The sequence below is a fragment of the Pseudovirgaria hyperparasitica genome (assembly GCF_010093815.1).
Source record: "Pseudovirgaria hyperparasitica strain CBS 121739 unplaced genomic scaffold EJ05scaffold_7, whole genome shotgun sequence".
NCBI lineage: Eukaryota > Fungi > Ascomycota > Dothideomycetes > Acrospermales > Acrospermaceae > Pseudovirgaria > Pseudovirgaria hyperparasitica.
The window spans coordinates 634,619-660,031 of NW_022985555.1; the positions used below are offsets into that span (position 1 = coordinate 634,619).

General features: G+C 49.3%; 12 protein-coding genes across 12 annotated transcripts; 7 read left to right on the forward strand and 5 right to left on the reverse strand.

Annotated features, from left to right (window-relative positions):
• Positions 1 to 1,471: 1,471 nt before the first annotated feature.
• Positions 1,472 to 4,047, reverse strand: EJ05DRAFT_353287 (uncharacterized protein). The gene is made up of 4 exons (XM_033741026.1): positions 3,678 to 4,047; positions 3,019 to 3,620; positions 2,786 to 2,968; positions 1,472 to 2,731 (listed from the first exon to the last, which is right to left on the reverse strand). The coding sequence occupies exons 1-4, from the start codon at positions 3,703 to 3,705 to the stop codon at positions 1,697 to 1,699; spliced, it is 1,848 nt and encodes a 615-aa protein (XP_033600965.1). The 5' UTR covers positions 3,706 to 4,047; the 3' UTR covers positions 1,472 to 1,696.
• Positions 4,048 to 6,741: 2,694 nt separating this feature from the next.
• Positions 6,742 to 9,700, forward strand: EJ05DRAFT_438073 (uncharacterized protein; the record flags this gene model as incomplete). The annotated part of the gene is made up of 3 exons (XM_033741816.1): positions 6,742 to 7,123; positions 7,225 to 7,786; positions 7,834 to 9,700. The coding sequence occupies 3 exons, from the start codon at positions 6,742 to 6,744 to the stop codon at positions 9,698 to 9,700; spliced, it is 2,811 nt and encodes a 936-aa protein (XP_033600966.1).
• Positions 9,701 to 9,974: 274 nt separating this feature from the next.
• EJ05DRAFT_475819 (uncharacterized protein) lies at positions 9,975 to 11,768 on the reverse strand. Its single transcript, XM_033743897.1, has 4 exons — positions 11,484 to 11,768; positions 10,860 to 11,434; positions 10,692 to 10,799; positions 9,975 to 10,629 (listed from the first exon to the last, which is right to left on the reverse strand). The coding sequence occupies exons 2-4, from the start codon at positions 11,392 to 11,394 to the stop codon at positions 10,193 to 10,195; spliced, it is 1,080 nt and encodes a 359-aa protein (XP_033600967.1). The 5' UTR covers positions 11,395 to 11,434; positions 11,484 to 11,768; the 3' UTR covers positions 9,975 to 10,192.
• A 397-nt stretch (positions 11,769 to 12,165) lies between these two features.
• On the forward strand, positions 12,166 to 13,471 carry EJ05DRAFT_500037 (DUF159 domain protein; the record flags this gene model as incomplete). The annotated part of the gene is made up of 3 exons (XM_033746929.1): positions 12,166 to 12,409; positions 12,461 to 12,721; positions 12,771 to 13,471. The coding sequence occupies 3 exons, from the start codon at positions 12,166 to 12,168 to the stop codon at positions 13,469 to 13,471; spliced, it is 1,206 nt and encodes a 401-aa protein (XP_033600968.1).
• Positions 13,472 to 14,114: 643 nt separating this feature from the next.
• On the forward strand, positions 14,115 to 17,189 carry EJ05DRAFT_438577 (uncharacterized protein; the record flags this gene model as incomplete). Its single annotated transcript, XM_033741838.1, has 2 exons — positions 14,115 to 15,177; positions 15,268 to 17,189. The coding sequence occupies 2 exons, from the start codon at positions 14,115 to 14,117 to the stop codon at positions 17,187 to 17,189; spliced, it is 2,985 nt and encodes a 994-aa protein (XP_033600969.1).
• Positions 17,190 to 17,420: 231 nt separating this feature from the next.
• On the forward strand, positions 17,421 to 18,952 carry EJ05DRAFT_353592 (uncharacterized protein). Its single transcript, XM_033741028.1, has 2 exons — positions 17,421 to 18,242; positions 18,314 to 18,952. Exons 1-2 carry the CDS (start codon positions 17,652 to 17,654, stop codon positions 18,881 to 18,883), a joined length of 1,161 nt encoding a protein of 386 aa, XP_033600970.1. The 5' UTR covers positions 17,421 to 17,651; the 3' UTR covers positions 18,884 to 18,952.
• A 69-nt stretch (positions 18,953 to 19,021) lies between these two features.
• On the reverse strand, positions 19,022 to 19,804 carry EJ05DRAFT_500040 (uncharacterized protein; the record flags this gene model as incomplete). Its single annotated transcript, XM_033746930.1, has 1 exon — positions 19,022 to 19,804. One exon carries the CDS (start codon positions 19,802 to 19,804, stop codon positions 19,022 to 19,024), a length of 783 nt encoding a protein of 260 aa, XP_033600971.1.
• Positions 19,805 to 20,644: 840 nt separating this feature from the next.
• EJ05DRAFT_500041 (nucleotide excision repair, TFIIH, subunit) lies at positions 20,645 to 20,965 on the forward strand (the record flags this gene model as incomplete). The annotated part of the gene is made up of 3 exons (XM_033746931.1): positions 20,645 to 20,663; positions 20,711 to 20,859; positions 20,918 to 20,965. The coding sequence occupies 3 exons, from the start codon at positions 20,645 to 20,647 to the stop codon at positions 20,963 to 20,965; spliced, it is 216 nt and encodes a 71-aa protein (XP_033600972.1).
• Positions 20,966 to 21,047: 82 nt separating this feature from the next.
• On the reverse strand, positions 21,048 to 21,477 carry EJ05DRAFT_475824 (uncharacterized protein). Its single transcript, XM_033743898.1, has one exon. The coding sequence runs from the start codon at positions 21,451 to 21,453 to the stop codon at positions 21,139 to 21,141; it is 315 nt and encodes a 104-aa protein (XP_033600973.1). The 5' UTR covers positions 21,454 to 21,477; the 3' UTR covers positions 21,048 to 21,138.
• A 147-nt stretch (positions 21,478 to 21,624) lies between these two features.
• Positions 21,625 to 22,228, forward strand: EJ05DRAFT_475825 (uncharacterized protein). The gene is made up of 2 exons (XM_033743899.1): positions 21,625 to 21,747; positions 21,808 to 22,228. Exons 1-2 carry the CDS (start codon positions 21,633 to 21,635, stop codon positions 22,020 to 22,022), a joined length of 330 nt encoding a protein of 109 aa, XP_033600974.1. The 5' UTR covers positions 21,625 to 21,632; the 3' UTR covers positions 22,023 to 22,228.
• Positions 22,229 to 22,369: 141 nt separating this feature from the next.
• EJ05DRAFT_475826 (WD40 repeat-like protein) lies at positions 22,370 to 23,808 on the forward strand. The gene is made up of 4 exons (XM_033743900.1): positions 22,370 to 22,494; positions 22,548 to 22,674; positions 22,728 to 23,045; positions 23,239 to 23,808. Exons 1-4 carry the CDS (start codon positions 22,415 to 22,417, stop codon positions 23,662 to 23,664), a joined length of 951 nt encoding a protein of 316 aa, XP_033600975.1. The 5' UTR covers positions 22,370 to 22,414; the 3' UTR covers positions 23,665 to 23,808.
• A 50-nt stretch (positions 23,809 to 23,858) lies between these two features.
• Positions 23,859 to 24,941, reverse strand: EJ05DRAFT_464370 (delta-delta-dienoyl-CoA isomerase; the record flags this gene model as incomplete). Its single annotated transcript, XM_033742746.1, has 2 exons — positions 23,859 to 24,597; positions 24,835 to 24,941. The coding sequence occupies 2 exons, from the start codon at positions 24,939 to 24,941 to the stop codon at positions 23,859 to 23,861; spliced, it is 846 nt and encodes a 281-aa protein (XP_033600976.1).
• Positions 24,942 to 25,413: the final 472 nt, after the last annotated feature.

Here is a 25,413-nt window from a genome sequence, read left to right on the forward strand (position 1 = left end):
GAGAATCTTCCACCAGCCAAGGTCTGCGCGACATACATCTTTCACGCGGGATTTATATTACCTGAAATAACATTGCATACAGGTGTTCACAACCTATCGCGCCTGGCGAAGTGTTCGCACACGCTTGCCGTTGCCGCTTAAGCGTTATGTGTTGTAGAGCATCATGTATCTCACAAAGATGAAGCTTCGCACACGATTTGAAGCATTTCTTTAATATCTAATGAGCTTGCGAGTGGTCGACCACATTGCAGGGATTCATTCGGCGTGGTGGTATTTATGAGGTGACCAAGTTAGGTCCAAGTCGTCGTGCGGTCGATTAACAATCGAATTTTAGTGCCTGAGAAAATTCATTAGTTGACCAGCTTTGACCTACGAGTCAATTAATAATGATTTTAGATTTGTATTTGCATCTACACTTGCGAGTAACCGACGAAGCAAATGATGAATGAAGGTTAGAACCTAGGCTAGCAAATAAAAATCGAAGTGTATCTGAACAGAGACTCGTTACGCAAGGCTGGGATTGACATCTCTTCCAGAGAGAAGTGGATGGTGCCAACAAGACTGGGAAATGTCGATCATGTGGCGATTATAGCGGCTTCAAGATGTTTGACTTAGAAATATAGCTGTCACTTGCTTCTGGTGGCTGTGAACCTTTGGAGTTAGGCCGTAGCGGACGAGGCGGTAATCGAATCTCGCAGCTGTGAAGTGTACGATCCAAGCTATGAGAGAGGCGGAAACTTCAAAACGAAAAAAGAGAAGAGAGGATTCTGAACTGAGCGCACAGATTATGAAAATTAAAGACAACAGAGAAGTCACAAAGAAGATCACAGGATGAAAGATACAGTAAAAGCACTTTTATTTTCGCAGATAGTAAGCTATGAGACCGTGTCCAGACTGCAGCCAGATACCAAGTATCCGGCATAGCAGATAGGATCTATCCAAGCTTACGTGAGTGTGATGGGTTGACAATATTGTTTGCCAACGGGACTCGATACGAGTCGGCTGCTCCGGGAGTCAGACCATAATAAACAAGATGAACTTTGCCACAAGAAAAAGACACGCCGTGTACAATAAGATATCTGCTTGACCATGAGGACGTGTTCAACATCGTGTGAAGAGTGTTGACGACCATGAGGTTGCAGATGAGTGACTCAAGATGCTTGAATCGGCTGTCCCGGAGAGACAGGCCATAAAGCTGTGAAAGAAAACAAATCGCTGTGTACAAGAAGTTAAGTGTGTAGACCATGAGGACTTTTCGCAGGTTGTGTGAAGACCGCGAGGAAGACCATGGGAAATAAACAGGTGATCAAAGAAAAGACATGTGACAAAATGCAAAGTGGTGTTTCTAGCCAATGGCTTTTCCAATTTATGGTGTGACATTCATTGCCAATCACTCGTTCAGTGTAGTGTGACGTTCATTTTCGCAAGGGGATAGTGTAACGTGCATGATCAAACGCTTGTGCAAAGGGGAAGTGGTGAGTATGACACGCATTGCCAATCGCGTAGAAGGTGGTGGTTATGGCTCGCATTGCCAATCGCGTAGAATGTGTTTGGTATGGCTCGCATTGCCAATCGCGTAGAGGGTGGTGGGTATGGCGCGCATTGCCAATCGCGTAGGTAACAGGTAGTATGGCGTTCATTGCCAATCGCTTGTCAGTAATAATGTTCACAGTTGGACTTCCCTGCCGTCAAGTATTCAGAGCTCCTCATCGTCCTCGCTCTCAATCTTCTGGGGCCCAGCAGCGTTGGCGTTGATGGCTACAAAGCTGTTGATAGGACCGGTATCCTTTGTGTCGGTGAGGAGAAGACTACCGCTAACAAGAGAGTCATTGGCTTCATCATCTTCCTTGACGGCATTGTCGGCTTCGTCGTCCTTGTTGACATCATCTTCTTCAACTTCATCATTGTCCTTGACGGCGACCTTGCTATCTTCCATGTCGACATCCTCATCCTCAGACTGGTTGTCAATGTTCCAACCTGTGAGTCTGCGCTCAGGGATACGACCACTGGCATAGTCATCAATGTGACGGCTGTACTCAGACGCGACAGAAGCTTTGGTGCGGAGTGCACGCTTCTTGCTGGGCTTGATACGAGCACGCTGCTCATCAGTGGTAGCCTGGCGGTATGCATCAAGCTCAGGGCCGGTCAAGCTGACGCCAAAGAACTTCGCATTGAGCTTATTAGTGAGGACATTGGGACGCTCCTTGGTGGAGGCGTCCTTGAAGTCTTTGTCATTGAGGACAACGTCCCGGATAAACTCACGCTCCGCATAATCGTAACGGACAATTTTCTGGCGCTGCTTCATGCCGGTGTGGCGCTTGATGGCCTGGGAACGCCAGCGGTTGAGGACAGTGATGGTGTGAGGATCTTGCCAGTTTCGGGGAACGTGGTGCCAGATGATCTTTGATTCCTTGTTTGGATCAGGATGAGGAATCTTCATGACCAACTTCGCTTGCTGATCGACTCTGACGCCCTTGTCAGTGTCGTGATAGCGTCCAGTGTAGAACTGCGTGGTGTCGGTAGAGGGGTTTGGGTAGCGGTCGGTGATGCTACCGACAGGGGTGTAAGAGGGCAAGCCAGCATCCTGGGGCTTCATGAAGAGATGCTTAGTATCCTGAATGGCCTGAGAATGGGTACGGTCTGTTTGGGCTCGCTTGGACTTTGGAAGACGAGACTTTGTCTCCTCGAAATCCTCATCCTTGACATGGGACTGCTCCTCGGACGATGTTTCCTGCTATATCAATCAGTACGTCGTTAGGACCAACTCTACGAAGTGAAAACTTACGGAAGAATTGGCAATTCTCTGCTGTCTTTTTGAAGACCTGCTGACCTTAAGAGCGAGCTGCCTTTTGCTACCCGTAGCTGGAGTCTGATCGTACTCAGAAACATCGGACTCAGCATCACTTGCGTCAGCTTCCGAATAGCCAGTCTTGCGCATACTTCCATAAGATTTCACAGTCTGTTCATGCTGCTGGACTGTCAGCGCAAAGGTTTGTGCTCAGGAACAGTTTGACTTACTGGCTTGCTGTCCTTCGGTGCTTGAGTATCCTCGACCTGACGCCTCATGTAATCACACGAGGCCACTTTCTGATCGTGAGTCATTTTGTTGTAGTACGCGAAGATACGCTCCATCATCGCTGCGGAAGAATCCCTGGCTTTTTGCGAGGCGACAGCAGTGGCGTTGCGGGTGCGTCTAGTGGTAGACGTCTGAGGCACATTGAGAGTCTTTGCTTTGGCCTTCTCCTGAGGAGACGATCCTAGGAACTGGACACCGCTGGAGAGTTTATCATCCATTGTGGATGACTCAGAGCGTTTCAAGCCAGTGTTGAACACAGCACTGTCATTGTCTGACGAGCAAGACGAAAGAGATGAAGACGACGTGAAGACCTGGCTTTGCTTGGTCTCATTGCTGGTTCGACGACTGTCAGTCTTCATGAAGGCGTTCCTAGCTGGATCGAAGAAATCCTTCTTGGGAAACATTGCGTTGAGAGTAGACACGTTGGACATATGACCAAAGTAGCCACTACCAGGAGTCCCGACAAAGCTGGTGTTCCGAGACAGTGACTGTCCCTGGCCATCAACTGCTTCGCTGAGGTCACCGGAGGGCGCACTACTACGAACTGCGTTCAACGTCAGTTTCACAACACGTCTCAAAGTTGCTGAAAAGTGAGACTCACCAAAGGATTCCATAGGAGTGACAGACATGGTTACAGTTGAATAGCAAGTCAGAGTGGGAGTAAGAAACGTTGATTGAAGTAATTGGGAAGTGTGTAGGGAAACTGCTCGATGAGAGGAGATCGAGCAGAGAGATGTAGTTGAGATGAAGGAGAAAGAGACCCGACAGAGATTTTAAGGGTGGAAGGGCGAGCGTGGTCACCGCGAGATTGCTCGTAAACAAGTGAACATTGCTAGCGTGCTTCAACGTCAGCACTTCACAACACGCGACGCAGAGCCATTCTATTGTACACCACAGTAGCCCTACTGTTTGCGGAGAGCTCTACTATCCCCACCTCTGAATACCAATCAATCAATGCCCCTATAGTGACTGACAAGGGCTCTATTGAGCAAACCTGGGGCGATGGACTTTGATGCGCCGAAGACAGGCCACGAAGTGAGCGAGTATTGAGGAGCTAGGCTTGAACAGTGTGAGGCAATATTAACCGTTAGGCTGCCATTGAGACGACCAAAGCCCAGGAAGTCGAAAGCGGGTTGACTGACGTCAACACAGTTCGAGCTGTGCTGCCAATCCAATGACGAACAACGTGAAACAACACACTCGGAGTGGGGCAAGCGGCACAGACCCCCTGTAGAGAGCAGCGATATGAGTGAAAGGGCTCACGAAACTGCGTGTGTTGCCATGTCCTTATCTACACAGGTAGAATCTCGGTGCTGTCGAAATGAACTTGTCAGCAAATATTCTTGTTCAGGTAGCTTCGTCGGGACGTACTTCATACATAGATGAATAACATTATGCGAGCTCTGGCGAGCACGATGTTGTAACATTGCGGACCTGCGTCATCCGAGGAACATCTTAGAATCTCTTTGGATCCCAAAGAGTCCATACATCGAAGAGGTTTCAGAAACCTGTAAAGATCCCTTGCTCGAACCAGGTCCATGATATAATGTCTACACTCTGTGAAGACATTTGATTTAAACCATGAAACGGCTCGAATCAGCTCTCTAGTCTCCATGTGCTTCGTTTCTAGCTCACAGTCGTCATCGAGACTGCTAAGCGAGCTCGTTCTCTGCGCCTCTCCTGGAAATCAGCGTGAAGTGCGTGACCAGAAGTGATATTCTCGAACCCAAAGACGTCCAGGTCACGTTATGTCTCTTTTTTGGCACAACATATGCCAGTGAAATTTGCGAGAGTTCAGTCAGCGGCACTTATGGCGTAAAGTCAACAACGCGCACTTAATCAAGACCAAAAAAGTCCTACCATGGAGACTTTCTGCAGATCCCCCGGTTCAAATCCCGGGGGTTGTAGTTTTGCTCTGGCTTTTGACGTTATGAAACGAGGTTCTAAGATATTCATCTCTCTCTATGCTCTTCCATTCTCTTTTGGTTTCCTGCAAGAATGCATTGGTTCGTCCTCTATCTATATGTTCGTTTAATGCAAGAGCTTTTTGCTAGACAGACGATAAGGAGAAGCGGATTACTGCATTTCACATAGACGTTGTAGAGACAAAGATTGACAAGTACAAAGAAAAGAAAGAAAGCGGTTTAGTCAGGAGAAGACCTATTTATTACCTCTCGATCCGCAGATCTGCCTTAAACATGGTACTTTATTCTTCTGATGGAAAGTCTGATTCTCGCGATTTAACACGCGCGGCTACCATCGCTTGAGTGCAGCTGTATTGTTTTCATCTGCGAATCTGGAAGACGTTGGCCTCACCAGAAACGCTAACCTTAGATAGGTTAGACCACCCGCACTCGGATTCTGACTGTGCTAGATTAACTCAAGTTGATTTCAGCTTCCTTACAGCGACAGTAAGTAAAATGCATCTAGAGAAGGGGCAATGAGTACTGTATGCAGCAGTCCCATGTAATGCCAAATGATCTAGCTGTGGTGGCACACGTTGGTCACCTATCTTGGTAACAGCGGGAGTAGATGATCATAATTTGGCGAATAGGGGCTCCAGAAGACTTTGCTTGGCTCGAGGCTCGCATCGTAATTTCAAAAGAAGGGTGCGTGACAGGAGATAATGAATGCGGCACACCAGTCAGTCTACGGCACCTTTTGTGGAAATGGAAAATGATAGGAATGCGGTGGCGATAGGAAAGTAGAGGAGTGAGCAGAACAAAATAAGTGGTTGGCGTGGTGGAAAACAAAGGCAGAAAGATCGGGCATATCATCCAACCAGCAAGTAGTATATGAGGTCAACTGAGAGGTGGTTGTGATTGGTAGAAGAGACTGTTTGGTGGTGGGGACTGGTCATCATCATCTGCCTCCATGCACGATATGCGTATGCGTTCTTCCCTCTGCAACAAGATGCTCCGATGGAGTTTATGCTGACCGCATGTAAGTAACAAGTGTGCCGCTTCTGGAGAATGTGAAGATCGATGGGTGTAGAACTCTACAATATACATGTGAATAGATTTTTCCAATGTCTGCGACAGAATCGAGGAAGGGCGGTTGATTAAATAATCCATAGTGTATTGATTAGTGGTTAATTAAAAATCAGCTGCCCACGCGAGATGGCGCGCCAGACGACCCGCCAGACCACAAGGACTTTAGGGACCCATAGGGAACTACCACCAGCCAGCCAGCAAGCGCGACTGCAGGCCCCTGTGTTCAGGGCTTCAGGGTCCGACCATACCTAACAAGGATATCTCCATCTTCATCTCCATCGCCATCCTCCTGAAGCTTCCCCTCGACGTTCTCCGTGCGCACAACTTCCACCCTACACCTCCACCTCGCCTCTAGCTCGTTCTATGACTGTAGCAGCCTCCTCACGCAGTCACTCTCATTGTTCTCTATCATTATTTATCCTTGTCCCAGCCCGTGCTAATCCCACACAAAACCTTGTTTGACCGCACTGAGACCAATCTAAAACGCTGTTGACAATCGAGTCGCTTTGTCGTGTACATTCTTCTCGACTTGGTGGAGAAATACAGAATTCATTGTTGCAAGCACGAACAAGCATTAATTCATATCACAAAGCGCCCCCAACAACATTTCTGCTGCACTTGTAGCCGCGGATCGATGCCCATGACCTGATCCTCCCACAATTCGAATTCGAAATGGAGCAGCCTCTCGATGTTAGCTCTGACTCAACAGAGTCACGCCCAGACCGTAGTCCTCGGACACATGTCGACAGCGGCAAATTACCAACTGATTCTATGGTCACCGTTAGCCTATCAGAGCCAAGATCGGAACGTAACACTGTAATATCAGATGCTTCAGATGGACTCGATAGTATGAGAGCTACCAACGATGGAGGAAGAAACAATGCCTCACGAGAGGACTCTATCAGCTCCATACCAGTCATCACAAACTCCGTCGAGGATCATCAAGAGCTATATAGCAACAGCTCCCGTCCCGCTAGCTCCATCCCTGAAGCGACAGTAGAGGTAGATTGGGCGCGCCTAGACCAGAAAGAGAGTGAGGAGATGAGAGATGAGCGTTCAGACGAGGCATGTATACTACCGCATGTGGACAAATAAACATTCAGCTGACCGTAATAATATAGGCTACGGCTCTGCTCCTTGCGCGGCTGGACCAAGAGAACAATCGCCTCGCAAAAGACCCCAAATCTGGCTTGAAGAGGCGCGAACGCAGCGAGTCTCGACCACCATCAATGCAACAGTTGCGGAAGATGCTTGAACAAGACCCTTCTACTATCCGATATTCCTACCTTCCCTCTCCTCCACCAATGACTGAATTAGAATTCTGGGCGGCTCTAGCAAGCAATTACCCGGAAACCGCCCTTCGATTGCCCATTCTCACATCCAACAAGATTCGTGCAGGTGTTCCTGATCCCTTGCGCGGCCAAATATGGCTCAGCATGGCTGGTGCTAGAGACCCATCCCTAGAGGAGAGATACAACCATCTCTGCAGAGAGTCAAGTCCACACGAGCCACAGATCAGCAAAGATGTGGGTCGGAGCTTTCCAAACCATGAATACTTTAGAACCCCACAAAGTGACGGCCAACGAGCCCTGTCCAACGTACTGAAGTGTTTCAGTATATATGATTCTGACATAGGGTACTGTCAAGGTCTTGGGTTTCCAGTCGGGACTTTACTGAAGAATATGAGTGAGAGAGAAGCATTCTGCGTCCTCGTACGGTATGTTGAATCATATGAGTGCTGTTAACACCACTAATTTCTTATAGGCTTATCAATGAATACAACCTCCGTAGCTGCTTCTTACCAGAGCTCCCTGGTCTTCACCTACGAGTTTATCAGTTCCAGCAACTATTACGACAGCACCTTCCCATTCTAGCGTCACACTTTGACGAGATATCCATCAATGGGGCTGATTATCTCACGCAATGGTGCTTGTCACTATTCGCTGCACACTGTCCTGACTCGATGCTCTTCCGCATATACGATGTGATGTTTGCTGAGGGCGCTTCAGAGACCATTATGCGCGTGGCTCTATCGATCATGCGCAGGAACGAAGAAAGACTTCTCAAAGCAGACTACGAAGAAGCCATGGCAGTTCTTCTAGGCCCGCAAGTCTGGGAACCATATGGGCATGAACCTGAGGCCGCAAATGAACTCATTACCGACTTCACTAGCTTCACAGGCATAGTGACGAAAGACATTCTCGAAAACCTTGAAGCAAGCTTCAAAGAGGCCCAGACAATCGGTGGTTCTAGATCAGAAGCGTCTCCAGGTATCCAGTCTGCAGCTGCAAAATTCTTTGGTCGTCTCTGGGTCACATCTTCTACGATCGCCAAGCCACAATCTCTAAGTCCTGGAATACCGAACCAAAATCAGAATCGGCGTTCGAGTGGATTTATGTTACTTCGTCGAACAACGTCTAAACAAAGTTTGACCTCAACAATCAACTCGGCGGGTGTCCCGTCTGATGGAACAACAAGCTTTATCAGTGAAGCTGCTACACATGCTACATCATTATCGAGACATTCTTCCGGAGACGAGCTCTCAATCAAGTCACCAACAGAGTCCGGAACTCTGACAGGCCGCAACGTCATACCAAGCAAAGATCGGGAAATGCATCAGGAGATCGAGGAACTGCTCATGGCACTGAGCGAGCGTCAACGTGAAAACGCATTACTTGTTTCTCAACTTCAGAAAAGTCACGAAGATCGTGCAGAAGACCAGCGCACCGTGAAGACCTTACTGGATCGTCTAAAACAGCCGCGCTCACCACCAGGATCGCCCTCCGAGGGTAAGCCTACGCGTCGCAGGACGACTGTGTCGGCAGGCTTACTTACTATAACTACGCCTTCGTCTCTCTCTGTCGAGCTACCCGATGACGTTCAAACCATGATACACGATATGTCGGTCCGTTTCAGTGACGACGCCCAACTTGCTCGAAAATCTTCGACTTTCGAAACGAAATCGTCACTACGAGATGCTCTCAGCCGAATCAGAGAGCAACTCCACGCAAAAAGCACCCTCTGCGATGCCCTCTCACAGGAGCTCAGTGAAGAGAAGTCTCAGTCACACGCAGCTCAAGAGGCACTCAAAGAAACTCGCCAGCGATTACAAGACTCTTACAATAGGAGCAATAATCTCGAGAAATCAGTGCAAGATTTACGCCGCAACGACCGTCGACCTAGTAGCACCCATCAGGAAGGTAGCACACCACCACTTAGCCGTGCTGACACTGGTGATTCTACCACATCCTCACTTGGAGGGCTACGCGAGTTTAAGCTAGGTCGAGCAGGCTCTGTCAATCAGCCCGCCAAAGGTATTACTAACTTGCCCAAGCGAGGCTCGTCTCTGATTGCAGCGAGCGAAAATCATAACCCAATGAACCAAGACGCGCTCCTTGTCGAGTTGGTTAGCGCTAAGACTGCAGAAGCCAGTGCAAGGCAAGAGCTTGAAGAGTTGAAAAACAAATTTGAATCGCTACGTAGAGCGATTGCTGGAGGAGGAGCCAACATGCCACAGACGCCGAAAACGGAAATGCCTCCGAGCAGTACGATTGCTGGAGGAGGCGGGTTTTGGGGATGGGGTAGGCGGACGGCGAGCACGGCGACGATAATACCAGCCGATACTCGATGAGGCATACTATAATGTATAAAAGACATTGTGGTTTTCTCTGAGGCCTTTGTGCTTTGAGCATTATTCACGGTGTAAGATCTATGATACGAAAATCAGCAGCAACAGGAGCATGAAGGGGTACGAGCAACTTAGACGATGTATATGTGGTTGAGACATGGAACATTATACCTGGGATATGTACAAATTCGTCGCTGGGTGGGTATTTGTTTTGCTCCAATGAGCATCTTCATGACGATATGGCACGGCACCTAGGCGCATTTCACAGTTTCCCGACTCGGGATACTTTTGTATTGTATCATCTTCCTGTCTACCCATCGTGAACCGTGTGGCGGTCCCGACGGGAGCGTAATGTAATTTGGAAAGAATAAAGATATTCAAATCACACCGCGCGGACTCTGTAGCCGCAGTGTTATCATGATGCTTTTACACTACGCTTCTTTTGCCTGTCTCTATCACTGACACACTCTCCTCTCTTCTGCCAAACAAATTGATCTACATCTTCTCCTCACTCCCCGACTTCTCTTCGATCCTCTTCAGTCCCATCTCCGCATTCTTCACACCCTCTTCAAATCCCAATCCTACACTCCTCCCCTTCGCCTCCTCATACAGCTTCCTCGCCACATCAAATTCCCCACCCGCCTCCGCAAATTCACCTAGCGCATGTGTCGCTGCAGCGCAACCCAGATCGCATTCTTGTGTGCGTCCCTCCGTGATACTGGTGGACAGCGCGAGGGCTTTGCGCGCCCAGGCGCTGGCTTGTGTGCGGAGCACTTCTTTACTTGGATGTGGAGTAGTGGGGAAGGAGTCTTGTGATGGGGGTAGGGAGGAGGTAGAGGCGGGTTGTTTGAAAGAGGTGGCAGGTAGAGGTTTGGCTGTGGTTAGTGAAGGCGGTGGAGTTGTTTGGAAGATGCAATTTGCGAGGTTGGACACTGGAGGGATGGGATTAGTGGGTTGGGAAGAATGAAGGAGGAGGTCGTGGAGAAGAACATACTGATTACGACGGAATGGCAGGATTTCGGAGGGGAGACTGTGAGCGCTTGGAGGAGGAGAGGGGTTGCCAGGTAGTGCAGCATTTTGGACTCGTAGTGGAGCGCGAGGGCTAGTTGAAATATTAGTTTGGTTTGGGGTTTGAAGAGAATGGAGAGGAGGCAATGCTCACATTCGCACGACGCGCCGTATTGCTCGTCTGTGAACCAATCTCCCTCGCCTTCTTTCACGCCGTCCTTCTGACGTCGTATGCGCTCCTTCATCGTAGTCTCGACACCCCAGAGCAGATGCCGCTCAGCAGCCTCGATGTCTAGTACCGAGTCCGATGCATACATCTCTCCAAGCTTCATGCTGATTGACACGCTTTTCATGAGCAACCGCGTCCTCTCGCCATCTTCATAATGCTCCTCGCCCTTGTCCTTCAAGTAATTCGTACAGTCCTTCAGAACCAACTCATACACCCCGATACACCGATCAACAAGCCCACACTGCTTCAACAGCTCCGCCACCGAAAGCTTGGTCCCTGTAATCTCGTCGCTCACCGGGTTCATGCCGAGCGCTTGTGCCTTCATTAGCGCGGCCTTGTAGTACTGCATTGCCTTCTCGGGATCCCAGCTCTGGGTATGGAAGTATATCGCCTTGCGTAGCTCCGCCGCGACCTCATCGGGGAACTTGTGATATGGCCAGAAGTATGCTTTGAGTGCCATGTAAGGAAATATCGCTATGCCTATAGCAATGACACCGAGTCTGGGAAATGGTCAATGGCATGCATAGGCAATGAGTAGGGTGAGCATACAAGACGATGGCTACACTCATTTGACCAGGGGTCCTTTGGTATTGCGCTTTGAGGATTGCGAGCGTGCCTCGGTGCCGCTGTTGGTGCATTTGGATTCGAGTTATACGTGGGACGCATGATGGTGCTTTTGGTCGCTTTGCACAACTGGTAATTGGTCGTGTATTGGGGATTCCGAAACTGAATGTGGATGTTCGGGCAAGCGCCCTCGCCATATGCCTCGATAACATTGTTGACTACGAGGTACCGTAACGTCATCGAAGCTGCTCAAAGTTGATGATGAACTTCTTCTCTGCTGATTCAGCGTGCGGCGCTGCTCCGTATCCGCCGCCCAAGTTGTCCAGTACAAGTGTACAACGTATTGATAGATCTCCATTGTCACAACTTCTGCGGTCATAGATGTTGTTCGTCCGTAGAGGATCTCTGCTCGATTGAATCCCGTATACTAAACATCATGTGTGGTCGTTATGCTTTCTTCCTTGTAAGTGTTTTTCTTTGCTTCTCCCTTCTCGAGCTTCGTCGCGCTGTCATGACGTAATGTACGCAGTGCTCTACATCGATCGACAATTAGCAAGAAGCAATTCATTTCAGCTCAGCTCATATTGGATGGTTTGAGTAGTAATATGCTGACGCTGAAATCTGCAAGCGGCCCTCTGAGGTTCGAGATCAATTGGAAAATGCGCAAATGCCTTCCCAGGAGACTCCTGCAGACGACGAAGTAAGGCAAACGTACAACTTCGCTCCTGGGTACTTTGGACTGGTATATCGTGCAGATGTGCCATACACTGGCGCTGAGTCACAGAACCACAGCAGCAGCAAGCATGATGGAGGCGACAGCGACGGTGACAACATTAAAGTTGAGAATATAGAGGACAACGAGTCCCAGGATGTTTCAGAAGCGACCTACAAGCTTCAAGCTATGAAATGGGGTGCGTATCTTGTATCTAGCATTGCTAAAATAGTGAACTGACATTCGATAGGACTTGTTCCGTTCTTTACCAAGCGAAATCCGGACTATGGGTCTGTGATGAAGACTATCAATTGTAGGGACGATTCGCTGCTAGACAATCGAGGTATCTGGACTGTACCTAAGATGAGAAAACGATGTGTCGTGGTATTCTCGGGCTTCTATGAATGGCTCAAGAAGGATGGCGGTAAGCACAAAGTACCGCATTTCATCAAGCGTAAAGATGGTCAGCTCATGTGTGTTGCTGGGCTATGGGACTGTGTCCAGTATGAAGGTGAGCGTATATATGGTGGCCGCGTGGAAATTTACTGACTCTGACACAGGGTCTGACGAAAAGCATTACACATACACCATCATCACAACTGACAGTAATAAGCAATTGAACTTTCTTCATGATCGGATGCCCGTGGTCTTCGATAACGGATCAGATGATCTGTTCAAATGGCTGGATCCAAAGCAGACAACATGGACGAAAGACCTGCAATCTCTCTTGAAGCCATACAATGGAGAACTTGAATGTTACCCGGTCAGCCAAGAGGTCGGCAAAGTTGGCAATAACTCTTCAAAGTTCATTGTTCCTGTCGACAGTGCTGAAAACAAGAGCAATATTGCAAACTTCTTCGACAACCAGAAGAAGCTTGCACAACTTCCATCAAGCACCTCAAACTCCAAAGTGAAGAAAGATTCAGACGAGCCACGCGGGACCGTTGAGGACACAACAAGTACAGAAGACAATGCGCCTCTACCTGTTCCTCAAGACAATGCTGGAACGGCAAATTCAAAGCGTACCCACGAAGAAGCCGAAATCGACGTAAATACAGGGGAGCCCAAACAAAAGTCCCTGAGGCTATCAGACCAACATTCTCTCAAGAGCAGATCACCAGCAAAATCTTCTCTGAAAGGAGATCACAAAACCAGAAGCTCGACGACAAATCAGAAAGAGTCACCAGCCACAGCAAAGAACCACAAAGCGAAGCCAGGTACTACTGGTAGTAAGAAGATCACAAGCTTCTTCGGAAAGTGATGTGCGGAGTGGAGGACTCTGCATGATACACACCTTCACAGGTCCCAGCCACAAAAGCCCCACGTTCTCGCTTTCGCATATCATACAAATCCACGTTGGCCAAATTGTCCTGAGTATGCGAGCCTTTTAGACTATTACGGTCCCAGGTGCACCTTTTGACATTGGCAGGATTGCATACCTGAAGCTTATTCCCCAGAATACCGGGGGTGCCTTTATAGGCGAGAAAACTATGTACAGACCGGAGATGGTTAGCCCAATATCCGGGCATACTTGACTCTCATGTTCAATGACATAGAGGGCAAGGATCCTGAGACTGCTAACATGCATGTATAGGGAGTGAGAATTATCGGCTAGTTATTAATATATGTGCCATGAGGCTTGTTGGGGGCCAATTCTAGTCTTAGCTAGCGTCGATTCATAGATCTTCTCGCCCACTCAACATTCCGTTACTTGCACCTGCACACAATCGCTTTATTGGAACCTGACTCTCTGCTATATATCTCCTCCGGAATATTGGCCCAAATGTCTTCGCATTGTGGGCTAAGAAAATGAGAATCATATCGCAGATCCGCAGAAGAGGATAGACCACACTTTATTTGCTGCGAGCAAGCGCAGAAACAGGAGATTGACGTGATGTTCGAGAATGGCGACCTCGTTCTTAGATCTGCTCACGCAGAACCAGCCGAGTCTTCAGACACGACAGGCCTTACTGGTCCTTGGCCTCCAAAATGACTTCATCTCACCGAGCGGGAGACTACCTGTTGACACCAGCTCCGGATTTGTTCAGCGAATCCAAGAAATGGTTCCAATATTCCGAGAGAATGCTGGCGACATTGTCTGGATATCGACATGCTACCACGAAGATCGTATTGTGAACGATCCTGTGGGTGAAGGCGATGTCATCCTCTTAGACATGCTGGACTCTGCTGGAGAGGAGTCAGACGACAGTGCCGATGAGGTCAAGGACGCCTCTGCTGCTGCATCCAAAGCACGTGCTTCTCGACACAAGAGCCGTGCCTTAGATTTGCTCAAGAAGATGTCATCACGCAGGCACTCTATACGAGAACCGTCTTCGGTGCCAGTAGAGGAAGACGAGACATTCTTGTCAAACACTTCTGCTCACCCGGCGTGTTGCATACCTAACACTGATGGGGCAAAATTTAATCCGGAAGTCGAGGCCTGTATTGATTCTTCTGCAGATCTCACCGTTGTGGCCACGAACTACTCCGCGTTCAATTCAACTGCTCTCTTGATCAATCTTCGTGCCAAGCTTATCACAGAGCTCTACATATGCGGCTGTATTACGAATATCTCTGTTTACGCCACCGCACTGGATGCTGCCCGGCACGGTATTGCTATAAATATAGTCCATGACTGTCTTGGTTATAGGAAGGTCTTGCGTCACGAGGAAGCATTAAAGCAAATGACAGAAGTCATGGGAGCCAATCTCATATCAAGTGAAGAGATCACCACAGTTTTGACAGCTCCAATCGAAATCGAGAGTTCGAGAAGCAAGAAAAAGAAGACCCAAAAATCGAAAGAAGATACAGATCTAAACGAACTTGTAGGAAATATGAGCCTCAATCAACACCCTTTCTCGCCACCAGAAAACAGTTTTCGGAAGAAGGCATCACTGGCTGCTTTGAGACAAGCTGCTACTAGACTTGCAACAGCGTCAAGCAAGCAAGAGCCTATGCCAAACGCTAGTGCCAACGCTGCGAATACGACAGTAGCTGCTCATTCTCATGAGAGGGCTAAGAGCTCGAGCACTAATCTTTCGACACCCTCAGGTGGAGGGGATGAGCCGCCATCAGGCATGACGAAGTCAAAAATCCGTATGCGGTCGAGGAAGAAGCCACTCGATGAGAAGAAGGACACTATGACTGACCCAGCCGCTAGTAGTGATCTGAGAGTTGGTAAAGAATCTTCCAGGCCAAGACCAAGTTCAGCCGTTGAGTCATCCAGCAAAAAGGCAAGCACCAGCATAACTTCACCGGAAAAGGAGAAAGAAACGTTGAGTCAGAAAGCTTCCAGAGTGTTCCCGTCTCTGAAACTTGCCAAGTCCCAAGTACAACTAGCAACTGAATCCAAGACAGCAAGATCGCCAGTCACACCAACTCGCCCAAAATCATTTGCACTTGCACAGGGATCACAGTCTGTGAAAGAAGAACAAGACAAAGCGCGTCCGCATAGTCTATCAGCTATGACTAGCACCAAGAAACCTCAGTCTTTAGCAACGTTCCCAACCCTCGGACCAAACGATCGCATTGGTGAGGGAGACTCGTGCATCATTTATCACTTCTTTCCTGAAAATTTCAAACGTACTGCTCGATCTGAGGTTGCTATTTCTGATGAAATATTCTCGCTACTGCATAATGAAGTCAAATGGCAGAAGATGTTTCATGCCCAAGGCGAAGTGCCGAGGCTTGTATGTGCACAAGGAGATTTTGGGAAAGACGGAAGTATGCCCATCTATCGACATCCATCCGATACGGCATTGCCTCTACTGCACTTTTCGCCGTCCGTGCAGTTGATAAAAGAGCAGGTTCAAAAGATCGTAAAGCATCCAGTTAATCACGTGTTGATCCAGTTGTACCGTTCAGGGACCGACTGCATCTCCGAACACTCGGACAAAACGTTGGACATTGTCCGAGGCTCGAGCATAGTCAACGTCAGTTTTGGAGCGCAACGAACGATGCGTCTCAGGACGAAAAGATCAGCCAAATTGGACAAAAGTACTGTTGAAGCTGCGAGGACTACGCAACGAATTCCTATGCCTCACAACTCGATGTTTGTTCTTGGGGAAGAGTCAAACCAACGCTGGCTGCATGGCATACTACCAGACAAGCGCTTGGATGAGGAGCGTAGTGCCGCAGAAAAGGCATATTGTGGGATGCGTATATCATTGACATTCAGACACATTGGCACATTCATAGATGGAAGATCGAGCGTCATTTGGGGACAGGGAGCTACTACGAAGATTCGCGAAGAAGCTATCGAAGTTATCAACAACGACGACAAGAAAACACAAGAGATCATCCGGGCATTTGGCACGGAGAATCAGAGTACGAATTTTGACTGGAAAGCAGTATATGGAGGAGGGTTCGACGTGCTACACTTCCGAAAACCACCACGCGACGAACCAATATTTTTCACGTCACACAATTCCATTGCGAACTCTCAGGTCGCAGTATGTCTATCTGAGCTCGATATAGCGCACACAACTTACAGCCCTCCACCACCATTCGACAAAGCCTCGACAACGACTGTACAAATTGGGTATCGTGACTCGGATACGCGTCATGCAGAGATATTTGGTGCGGTTCCCATCTTACTATACCTGGACCGCTACCACCAGTTTGACCGCAGCGAGCAAGGCAAGCCAGCCACAGCACTAGCCTATCAAGTCTTGTTCAAGGTCGAAAGCTTACACCAAAGATGGACGAATTTGAAAGACAAAGAAGAAACACCTGACAGTATCCTTGAGATGCTGGATGAGCTTGATGATATCAATGACATGCATGGTCAAGACTACATTGCCGGCAACCGTCTGAGTATTGCAGATTGCGCAATGTGGCCGATGCTAGATACAATAATAGAAAACTGGGATAGTTGGAGCACGGAGAAGTTTCCTAGACTTTCGGCGTATTATACGAGGATTTGGACACGAAAGAAGAGCTTCGGGAAGCTGCGTAAAACCCTCCCAAGACATGCTTGATACTATATGATTCCAGGACTATTGAGGTTGGTGTAATGAGAAACATAAGGGTCTCTCATCTTATTCATATCTTGTCTAAACACATGTACGTGTTAGATAGCTAGAATGGCTATCTCCCATGATTTGTTATTCTTCAATGTTAAAAGAGTGCAAATTGATCAGCACAGCAACTGACAATGACTACGGCATATGAGCCCTGGCAGACCTACCCGAACCCGAGTCTGTTCTGCACAACCAGTGAAAGCTTGGACTTTCCTACACCCTAGGTCGTGATAACCACAAACTGCTCCAAAGTGAACCCGCAGCCTCGAACATCCTCAGCCGTCCCTCCCTGATCAGCTTGCACTCGCAAACACAAACACACCACACAACACCCTGACACCATACATTCACTCCACTCACATCATCCCGTTCACAACTCAACACCTACCATTCGCAAAATCGTACAAGCTTAACTTCACGATGCCGTCGCCCACCACAACAAACCCACCGATCGCTATTACTCCTAAACCCAGTCCATCAAATAACACCCACCACCTACGACGCAAACGCTCAAACTCAGACACCCATCTCACGTACATCCGCTCGCAATCCGCCCACCGCAGCGCACTCTTTCACTCCGCCGCCACCGCAATGAGCACAGCATCATCATCCACCTCCGACCCACTGACCTCCCTCCTTGCCAAACACACCTCGCTCCGCACCTACGCCGACACGCTCATTTCGCGCACACATACAGATCCACGCCTGCATCCAATGCAGCGCCGCGACGACGGCTACACACACTACGACCGGCTGGCACGCGGGCACAAGCACAAGCACGAGCACGACGAGATTGACGCAACGGCGCGGTGGCGGTTCCGGTGGTATCTTGCGAGCGGAGAGCGAGGGGAGAACGCGGAAGAGAGCGAGTTGATGGTGTTTGAGGAGCTGCGGGCGTGTGCTGCGGAGACGGCGTGTATTGTGGCGAAGACGAAGAGGATGGGATTGAAAGGATGGCTTGGGGGCCGGGAATGGGCGTGGGGCGTAGCGGCATTGGCAGTGGGGTATGAGGTGAGTAAGTGTGTGCGAGACAGGAGGGAAAGGAGAGAGAAGAGCGTGCTGATGATGGTGATGGAGGGCAGGTCCATGATGCTACGCTGTTGCGGTTGAAGGCGCTATTACAATATGGGTTGAGGAGGTTGGATGAGAGTCCAGGGGCGGAGGGGGCTGTGACAGGCGTGGTGAAGGCTGCGGTAAGGGTCTGGGCAATGCTGGAGCATGATCTGAAGAATGTGCGGCTGATGTATCTTGTTGATGTGGTGAATGCTTGGAAGGAGAAAATGGCAGTGAGTCGAGCTTATGTGCACTTGCTTCTTTCAGCTGACTCGAGGTCTCAGGAGGCTCCAGAAGGTCCAAAGCGGAAGAATGTGGACAAAGACGGCTTTCCCTTTCCGTTGGTGTTGGCAGTGCCGCGTACCAGACGCCGCCAGACAGTGACGGCTGAGACACCGTTGCCAGACCCATTCCAAGACAACAGTGATAACGAGGAGAGCGGCGATATGCCCTCATCGCCTTTAATATCGGAAAGTGATCGGCCTGTGGAACATTCCGACGACGAACAGGATGAGGGCTTTGGAAAAGGCATGGAGATTGGGTATGCATTAAAACGAATGAGCTTGAAACCGACTGTGGAAAGGAGAACGACATCTTGAGCAGGCAAAAGCCAGTGTGAAAGGAATCACAAGCACATTGAGACAGGCCCAGAGGTTGTTTTCGGGCTTCCAGGATGAAATGCATCATCCTTCCTTTTCAGAGATATATGCCATCAAGTAGCCTAGCTTTCTGAAAATTCATCCGCTCCCTAGAATACTTCTTGACGACTCGCCACCATGCGTTGCCGCTGTGTTTGGCCTGCTCGGGTCGATGATACTCTCATTTGGCGTCCTCAATGCCTCTGCATAATCCGGAGGCCTCGCCACTGTCCGACCTTCCCCAGTGAGGGTCCGTAAAGGCATAGCAAAACTATTCCCCTCACTGCCTGGCGGAATTTCTACCTTGGGCACGTACGGAGGTGGTGCTTCTCCATGCTCATTCAGCCCGTCTTCTCTGCTCGTCCTGCCTGCATTTCCAGTTCGCATCGCCCTCGTGCCATTGATCCAGCGCCGCGAATTCGACCAGCCATTAAGATCCCTCGCGAGAACGCTCGTGCTCGTGTTGCGATTCTCCAGCTTCTGCCGTCTCCTCCTCTTTGTCAGAATATAAACACCAACGGCTACAATTATGGCCAGAAGGACGAGGAAGACGAAATAGTAGTTGAGTATACTCTGGTGCTGCTTGTCCACAGGATCCTCGTTGTACGAGCCCGTGCTACCAATTGCGTTTGGCTGTGCGGATGGAGAGGGTCGCGGTGTCTGCACGATTTCGCTCAGCGTGGAGCTAGCTGTCGTTGTGGATAGTGTAGAGCTAGTGAAGGAGATACTTGATCGGGGAGTCGTGGCAACGGTATTTGAGGAGATGAGTTGGGCGTAGGAGGAGCGTGGTAATATCATCGAGAGGAAGAGCATTGGGGTGCTCAGCGCGGCGAGCGATGAACTTTGATATATGCATCTACAAGAATGCGTTGAGAGAGCCATATTGGATGCGATCCGGAGTCGTCCGAAGGTCGTCCGGTAGGACGTGTCGTACCTAGTATAGATAGAGACCTGGTACAAGCAGAGATGCAGATGGAGCTCGGAAGTCGCGGACTGGATGATAAGGAAGGTGGAGAAGACGTGCAAAAGCTAAGAGGAGACTGAAGTTTGTTACATGTTTAGTGAGACTTCCACGTCTTCTGGTTTTAAGGAAGGATATGCAACGCCGGCGGGTGAAGCTTATTGCAGTGGCATGTTTATTTATAATCGTAGACAAGATACTCGAACGACCACGAAACCAGACAAGCTCAAGCCTATCGGTCATAATTAGTGGGTGACAAAGCTCTGTGAACACGTCTGATTGGTGAGTTCCCCACCAGATGAACATCCAATCATGCCTCATCATCTTATATTACATACAAAATAAGGATATGTCTAGCCATTTTCAGGACTTGATAATTATATACCAGTATGTCCATAGATTGTCGTTTTGTATATTGTTGGGATCTATTATGACGTGCAGTAATAGTATCCTGACACTCTGGGAGTGATTATCTTGTTTTCTGTGGGGTGATTGCTCTGCGCTGGGAGGTGGTCCATGCTCGAGGATGCCGGAACTGTCGGAGTATCGATCAAGTACCTTGATGTCTGAATATTCCAACGTCAACCCATTTCAATCCATCTACAGATACACACTCTGTCTAATATCTTGACCTATCTGACCGATATTTTTACACAATATTTCGAATATTCGCACCTGTCCCAACGACGTCATTACTGCGACTCGGCAAGGCAATTCAATCACCGCGGACTCTGAATAAGCATTGCTATCTTGTTCACAACATGGTTCGCGCTACAAAAGGTTCGGGATATCGAGGCACAATATCGGCTCTTGACTGACCTTTCCAGGTGTTCTCGTACAATGCGATGCCTCGATCAAAGCAATCATTCTCAAAATTGACGCGGGGAACAGCGATTTCATCATCGAGGAGCTGGATGACGAGACCCTCTTGGTCAAGGAAAACAAACTCAAAGAACTCCAAATGTTGCTTAAGAAGGTAAGCTTTGGTTCCTTGAGTGCACAGCGTGATCACACTAGTAACGGCCTCAAAATAGCAACTAGACGACACGCTCAAATATCCCGAAGAATCTGATTCAGATTAATCACAACATGCGCCAGGACCATATCAGGCCTGTTCTAGTCTTCAGGGGCAGATATTTCACACCTTTCCAGGACTATCGCTCACAGAATGAGATTCATGCATCATTATTCGGTCGAATGCTCGAAGTTCTGCTACCTGACAACTATATACATATCGTCCTCAGCCGAACATCACTCAAGGCATGCCCTCCTTCTGCTCAGCACCCTCAATCGGAGGCAGCCATTCAACACGGTGCTTCGTGTAAAGCTCCACAGCCGGCTTATAGTTGTTCAATCCATTAGGGTCGTCGAGGGTGCCGATTTTGAGGACTTTAGCGTCGCCAAAGGTAGCGGTTTCTCTCCAGAGCGTGGTTCCACAGTCGCCGCAGAGGTAATTTTTCGGAGATGCACCGCTGTCAGCAGTTACGGTTTTCGTCTTTGGCGTACCAGAGATAAGCTTGAAGCCTTCGCCAGGCACGATGATGTTGGTGCTGTAGGTGGACCCAGACATCTTCCGGCAATCAAGACAATGGCACAAAGCCTGTTTGATGTTAGCACAGTCATTCAGTCACATCAATACAACATGCCTTAGCGATTGGGTCGCCCTCATACGAGTACTTGATGTTCTGGCAAAAGCAAGATCCGGTCGGCATATTGAAGTAGTTTCTTTGGAGTGTGAAATGTTAGGGAATGGAGAACAAAGTATGGAATACTTGCTTGAAACGAATTGACACCTATTTATATAGCGAAGTCTTCGGCGAGCTTACGGCTGTGTGGTGGAGAAGGCCTGGGCGGGGTAAGATCCGTAAGTTCTGGTGTCCATCCTGTCGATGCCAGGCCCGATCAATTAGCTTATGGTCCATAGCTACAGCTCAAGATAGGTCAGGGACGCCCCGGGTTGCCGGAAGGGCACGTCAGACACTGCCTCGGACCGGACGCGCAGTGTATTTGGAATCTTGGATATCAGGCATGCAAATCTACACCGCTAGACATGGGATTATCTTTCTATTAATGAACCTGGCAGCGGTATGGTGTACGTTTCCTGTGAGACAAGGGTACTTGCGAAAGCTGGAATCATAACGGGCTGAGAGAAGGGGACAGGATGTAGTAGCTTCGACCTTCGTTATACGAGTTTCTGTAGCACAAGCACTTTAATGCTACATGAGGTTCACACACCACAGTGCGATGATGATAGTATAGCGTCAAGATGGGTTGACTGTGCTTGCAGCTTTGCATTAACTGGCCACTACTACCTAGGTAATTATCTAAGTAGAATCTAAGCTTCCTTTCTGCCTTGGTGCCTCACGAACGACCATCGCTTAACGTGCTCTTTTGGGACTAGAACGCACATTTTCGTCGGCGACACCGTTGCGGCAGCCGAAGTGAGGATTGGAACTTTGCTCTGTCTCAATACCACCCGACACATTTGCTCTCTCACACCACCAACTCTCCTGCTGCAGTCTCGATCCAACATGGCTGAGCAATTGGTACTCCGTGGCACCCTCGAGGGCCACAGCGGTTGGGTCACCTCCCTAGCCACCTCCCTCGAGAAGTGAGATATTCGCTGTCAAGCAAAAAGAGCATGTCGAATTGACACTATGATAGCCCCAACATGCTCCTCTCCGGAAGTCGCGACAAGACTCTGATCATCTGGAACCTGACCCGCGACGAACAGGCCTACGGCTACCCGAAGCGAAGCCTCCACGGCCACTCCCACATCGTTTCTGACTGTGTATGTTGATACTGTGGATCGGGAGGAAGATTAGGTACTGATATGCGTTAAAGGTCATCTCGTCGGACGGCGCTTACGCTCTCTCATCTTCCTGGGATAAGACGCTGCGTCTGTGGGAACTGTCCACTGGTGCAACTACCCGCCGGTTCGTCGGCCACACCAACGATGTCCTCTCCGTTTCTTTCTCCGCCGACAACCGTCAAATTGTGTCTGGATCGCGCGACCGAACAATCAAGCTCTGGAACACCCTCGGAGACTGCAAATACACCATCACCGAAAAGGGCCACACCGAGTGGGTGTCATGCGTGCGATTCAGCCCGAACCCCCAGAACCCGGTAATCGTCAGCGCTGGCTGGGACAAGATGGTCAAGGTCAGTGGATTATCAGGACTCTATATGTGGAGCGCCCACTCCCCCTATTCAAATGATGTTGCACTTTTAGTATTTGCTACTTCAGAGCCTTCGGGCCATGAGACCAATCTTCACCTATTGCCCTGATTACCTTTTACCCCGTAAACTTGAATCGCAGCTCGTACACGCGACATAGTGCTAATAGTCAGCTTAGGTATGGGAACTCGCTTCCTGTCGCATTCAGACGGACCACATTGGACACACCGGCTACATCAACACCGTCACCATCTCCCCTGACGGTTCTCTCTGTGCCTCTGGTGGCAAGGACGGCACCACCATGCTCTGGGATCTCAACGAGTCAAAGCACCTGTACTCTCTCACCGCTGGTGACGAGATCCACGCCCTCGTTTTCTCCCCTAACCGCTACTGGCTGTGCGCCGCCACCGCCAGTGACATCATCATCTTTGACCTCGAGAAGAAGAGCAAGGTGGATGAGCTCAAGGTTGATTTCATGGAAGTCGGCAAGAAAAGCCGGGCACCCGAGTGTGTCAGCTTGGCATGGAGCCCTGATGGCCAGACTCTGTTCGCTGGATACACTGATAACAAGATTCGCGCATGGGGCGTCATGTCAAGAGGTTAAATGTGTCGAGGAGAGTTGGGAATTAGGTATGGCATTTCTGAGGAATTCTATTGGCACCTAGGGGCTGCTGTAGCTGTAGCTTTCTCTGGCGTCGGAGTGAATAAAATGATCAACACTTCAAGAAGCGAGTGCTTGATACTTTCAGTCTAACGTGACCTTCAACTCATATTCTGTGCTGTCCATGAACCTATGCGCTACAACTTCTCAAAAGTCGGCGTCTTCCCCTTTTTCAGTCCGGAGAAGATCGCCTTCTTCACATCCTCTGTCTGCAACATAGCCGCATTCCACACCGCCGTATATTTTAATCCCTCCTCCACCGTCCGATCCCGCGAATAATTCAATAATTCTTTTGTCCCAACCACTGCCACGGGACTCTTACTCGCGATGACCCTCGCCAACCCCAACGCCACCTCTACACCCTCCTCCTTACTCGCCAGCACACGGCTTACAAACCCCTGCTGCAGCGCCTCCTCAGCACCGAACACACGCGCCGTCAAACATACATCCTTGATCCAACTCGCACTTCCGACCACCTTCGGCAACCGGCTCAGCGTGCCCACATCCGCCGCAATCCCTATATCGACCTCCTTGACACACATTGCGGCATCCGCCACACACAACCGCACATCACACGCCGTGCTCAGGTCGATCGCCATCCCGTAGCTGTACCCATGCAGCAGCGCAATCACAGGCTTCGTGCACTTCTCTATCGCGCTGACACAGGCTTGGTAGTGCGCGATGTGCGCGTTGTGCGAGAAGGCGATGCGTGCAGCGTCGCGTGTCGATGAGGGCGAAAAGACCGGGCCTTGCGAGGCCGCGGTCACGTCGAGGCCTGCGGTGAAGGCTTTTGGGCCGGCACCTGAGAGAAGAATGACGCGGACGTCCGGGGACGTTGAGAGGCGGGTGAAGATGGCGCCGATGGTGTTGAACATGCTGGTTTCGCATTGGTTAGTGGGAGGTATTTTCTTGGTAATGTCGATCGAGAGGAGGGGGACTGTGTTTGTTCATGTCCTTCGCTCTTGCGATATACGTGTATGTGTTGGTGTATCATTTCCATAACGTTCCTGCGCTCCAAGTATTGCAAGTAGACGAATACAACGACACGACACCACCAAGATGAATATCCTTCCCCCTCAAAATCCCAAAGTAAAAACTGAAATCTCTACATACGAGTCCGTGAATGAATTCAATTTCTCCGGCCTGTTGATCTCGACATGTGCAATATACTGCTCCAGGAACGTGACTTTGAAGTCTGCGTACTCATATGTCTCTGCCATGTTGGTGTATGTGTATGATGCGTTCGTACAGATTGTGGTATGTCTGTGAGGAGGAAATGAACATATAATCAGTGTGGTGTTCTTGTATGTATATGTATCATACGTGAGACTCGGGTACAGATGTGTGGCAGGGATGTTCGGCACTAGGGCGGAGGGGGCCGAGGTTTAGGTAGCCAGGACAGTCTTAGGACTCTATGGATGGGTACTGGGAAAGTGACAAGTGGTTGTTTCTGCAATATGTAAACTCGAAATTATGAGATTATCAGTCTTCTCATGCTAGTAAGGCCGTGTTAAAAACCGTTTTGTAAACTAGATTCCAGTGCTCAATTAGTGAAGTATATCTTCTTCGACGAAAACACCATGTGCTCACTCGAGGGGAGAAACTATCATTTTTGCCATACTTTAGCAACCACTTATATTACAAGCTTGCTACCGAATGAGTATATTGTGAGACTTGTTAGTTAGTCTAGAG

Excerpts from the sequence above, each read along its gene's own strand:
- EJ05DRAFT_353287 (XM_033741026.1), bottom strand. The coding sequence starts at position 3,705 with ATGTCTGTCACTCCTATGGAATCCTTTG. Across the intron at positions 3,621-3,677 it reads CACTCCTATGGAATCCTTTG|TTCGTAGTAGTGCGCCCTCC; the intron begins GTGAGTCTCACT and ends CGTTGAACGCAG. Across the intron at positions 2,969-3,018 it reads CACCGAAGGACAGCAAGCCA|CATGAACAGACTGTGAAATC; the intron begins GTAAGTCAAACT and ends ACAGTCCAGCAG.
- EJ05DRAFT_475819 (XM_033743897.1), bottom strand. The coding sequence starts at position 11,394 with ATGGCACTCAAAGCATACTTCTGGCCATATCACAAGTTCCCCGATGAG. Across the intron at positions 10,800-10,859 it reads ATACGGCGCGTCGTGCGAAT|CCCTCGCGCTCCACTACGAG; the intron begins GTGAGCATTGCC and ends TATTTCAACTAG. Across the intron at positions 10,630-10,691 it reads CTGCCATTCCGTCGTAATCA|TGTCCAACCTCGCAAATTGC; the intron begins GTATGTTCTTCT and ends CCATCCCTCCAG.
- EJ05DRAFT_353592 (XM_033741028.1), top strand. The coding sequence starts at position 17,652 with ATGCCGTCGCCCACCACAACAAACCCACCGATCGCTATTACTCCTAAA. Across the intron at positions 18,243-18,313 it reads CATTGGCAGTGGGGTATGAG|GTCCATGATGCTACGCTGTT; the intron begins GTGAGTAAGTGT and ends GATGGAGGGCAG.
- EJ05DRAFT_475824 (XM_033743898.1), bottom strand. The coding sequence starts at position 21,453 with ATGTCTGGGTCCACCTACAGCACCAACATCATCGTGCCTGGCGAAGGC.
- EJ05DRAFT_475825 (XM_033743899.1), top strand. The coding sequence starts at position 21,633 with ATGGAGAACAAAGTATGGAATACTTGCTTGAAACGAATTGACACCTAT. Across the intron at positions 21,748-21,807 it reads GCCTGGGCGGGGTAAGATCC|CTACAGCTCAAGATAGGTCA; the intron begins GTAAGTTCTGGT and ends TATGGTCCATAG.
- EJ05DRAFT_475826 (XM_033743900.1), top strand. The coding sequence starts at position 22,415 with ATGGCTGAGCAATTGGTACTCCGTGGCACCCTCGAGGGCCACAGCGGT. Across the intron at positions 22,495-22,547 it reads CTAGCCACCTCCCTCGAGAA|CCCCAACATGCTCCTCTCCG; the intron begins GTGAGATATTCG and ends ACACTATGATAG. Across the intron at positions 23,046-23,238 it reads GCTGGGACAAGATGGTCAAG|GTATGGGAACTCGCTTCCTG; the intron begins GTCAGTGGATTA and ends TAGTCAGCTTAG.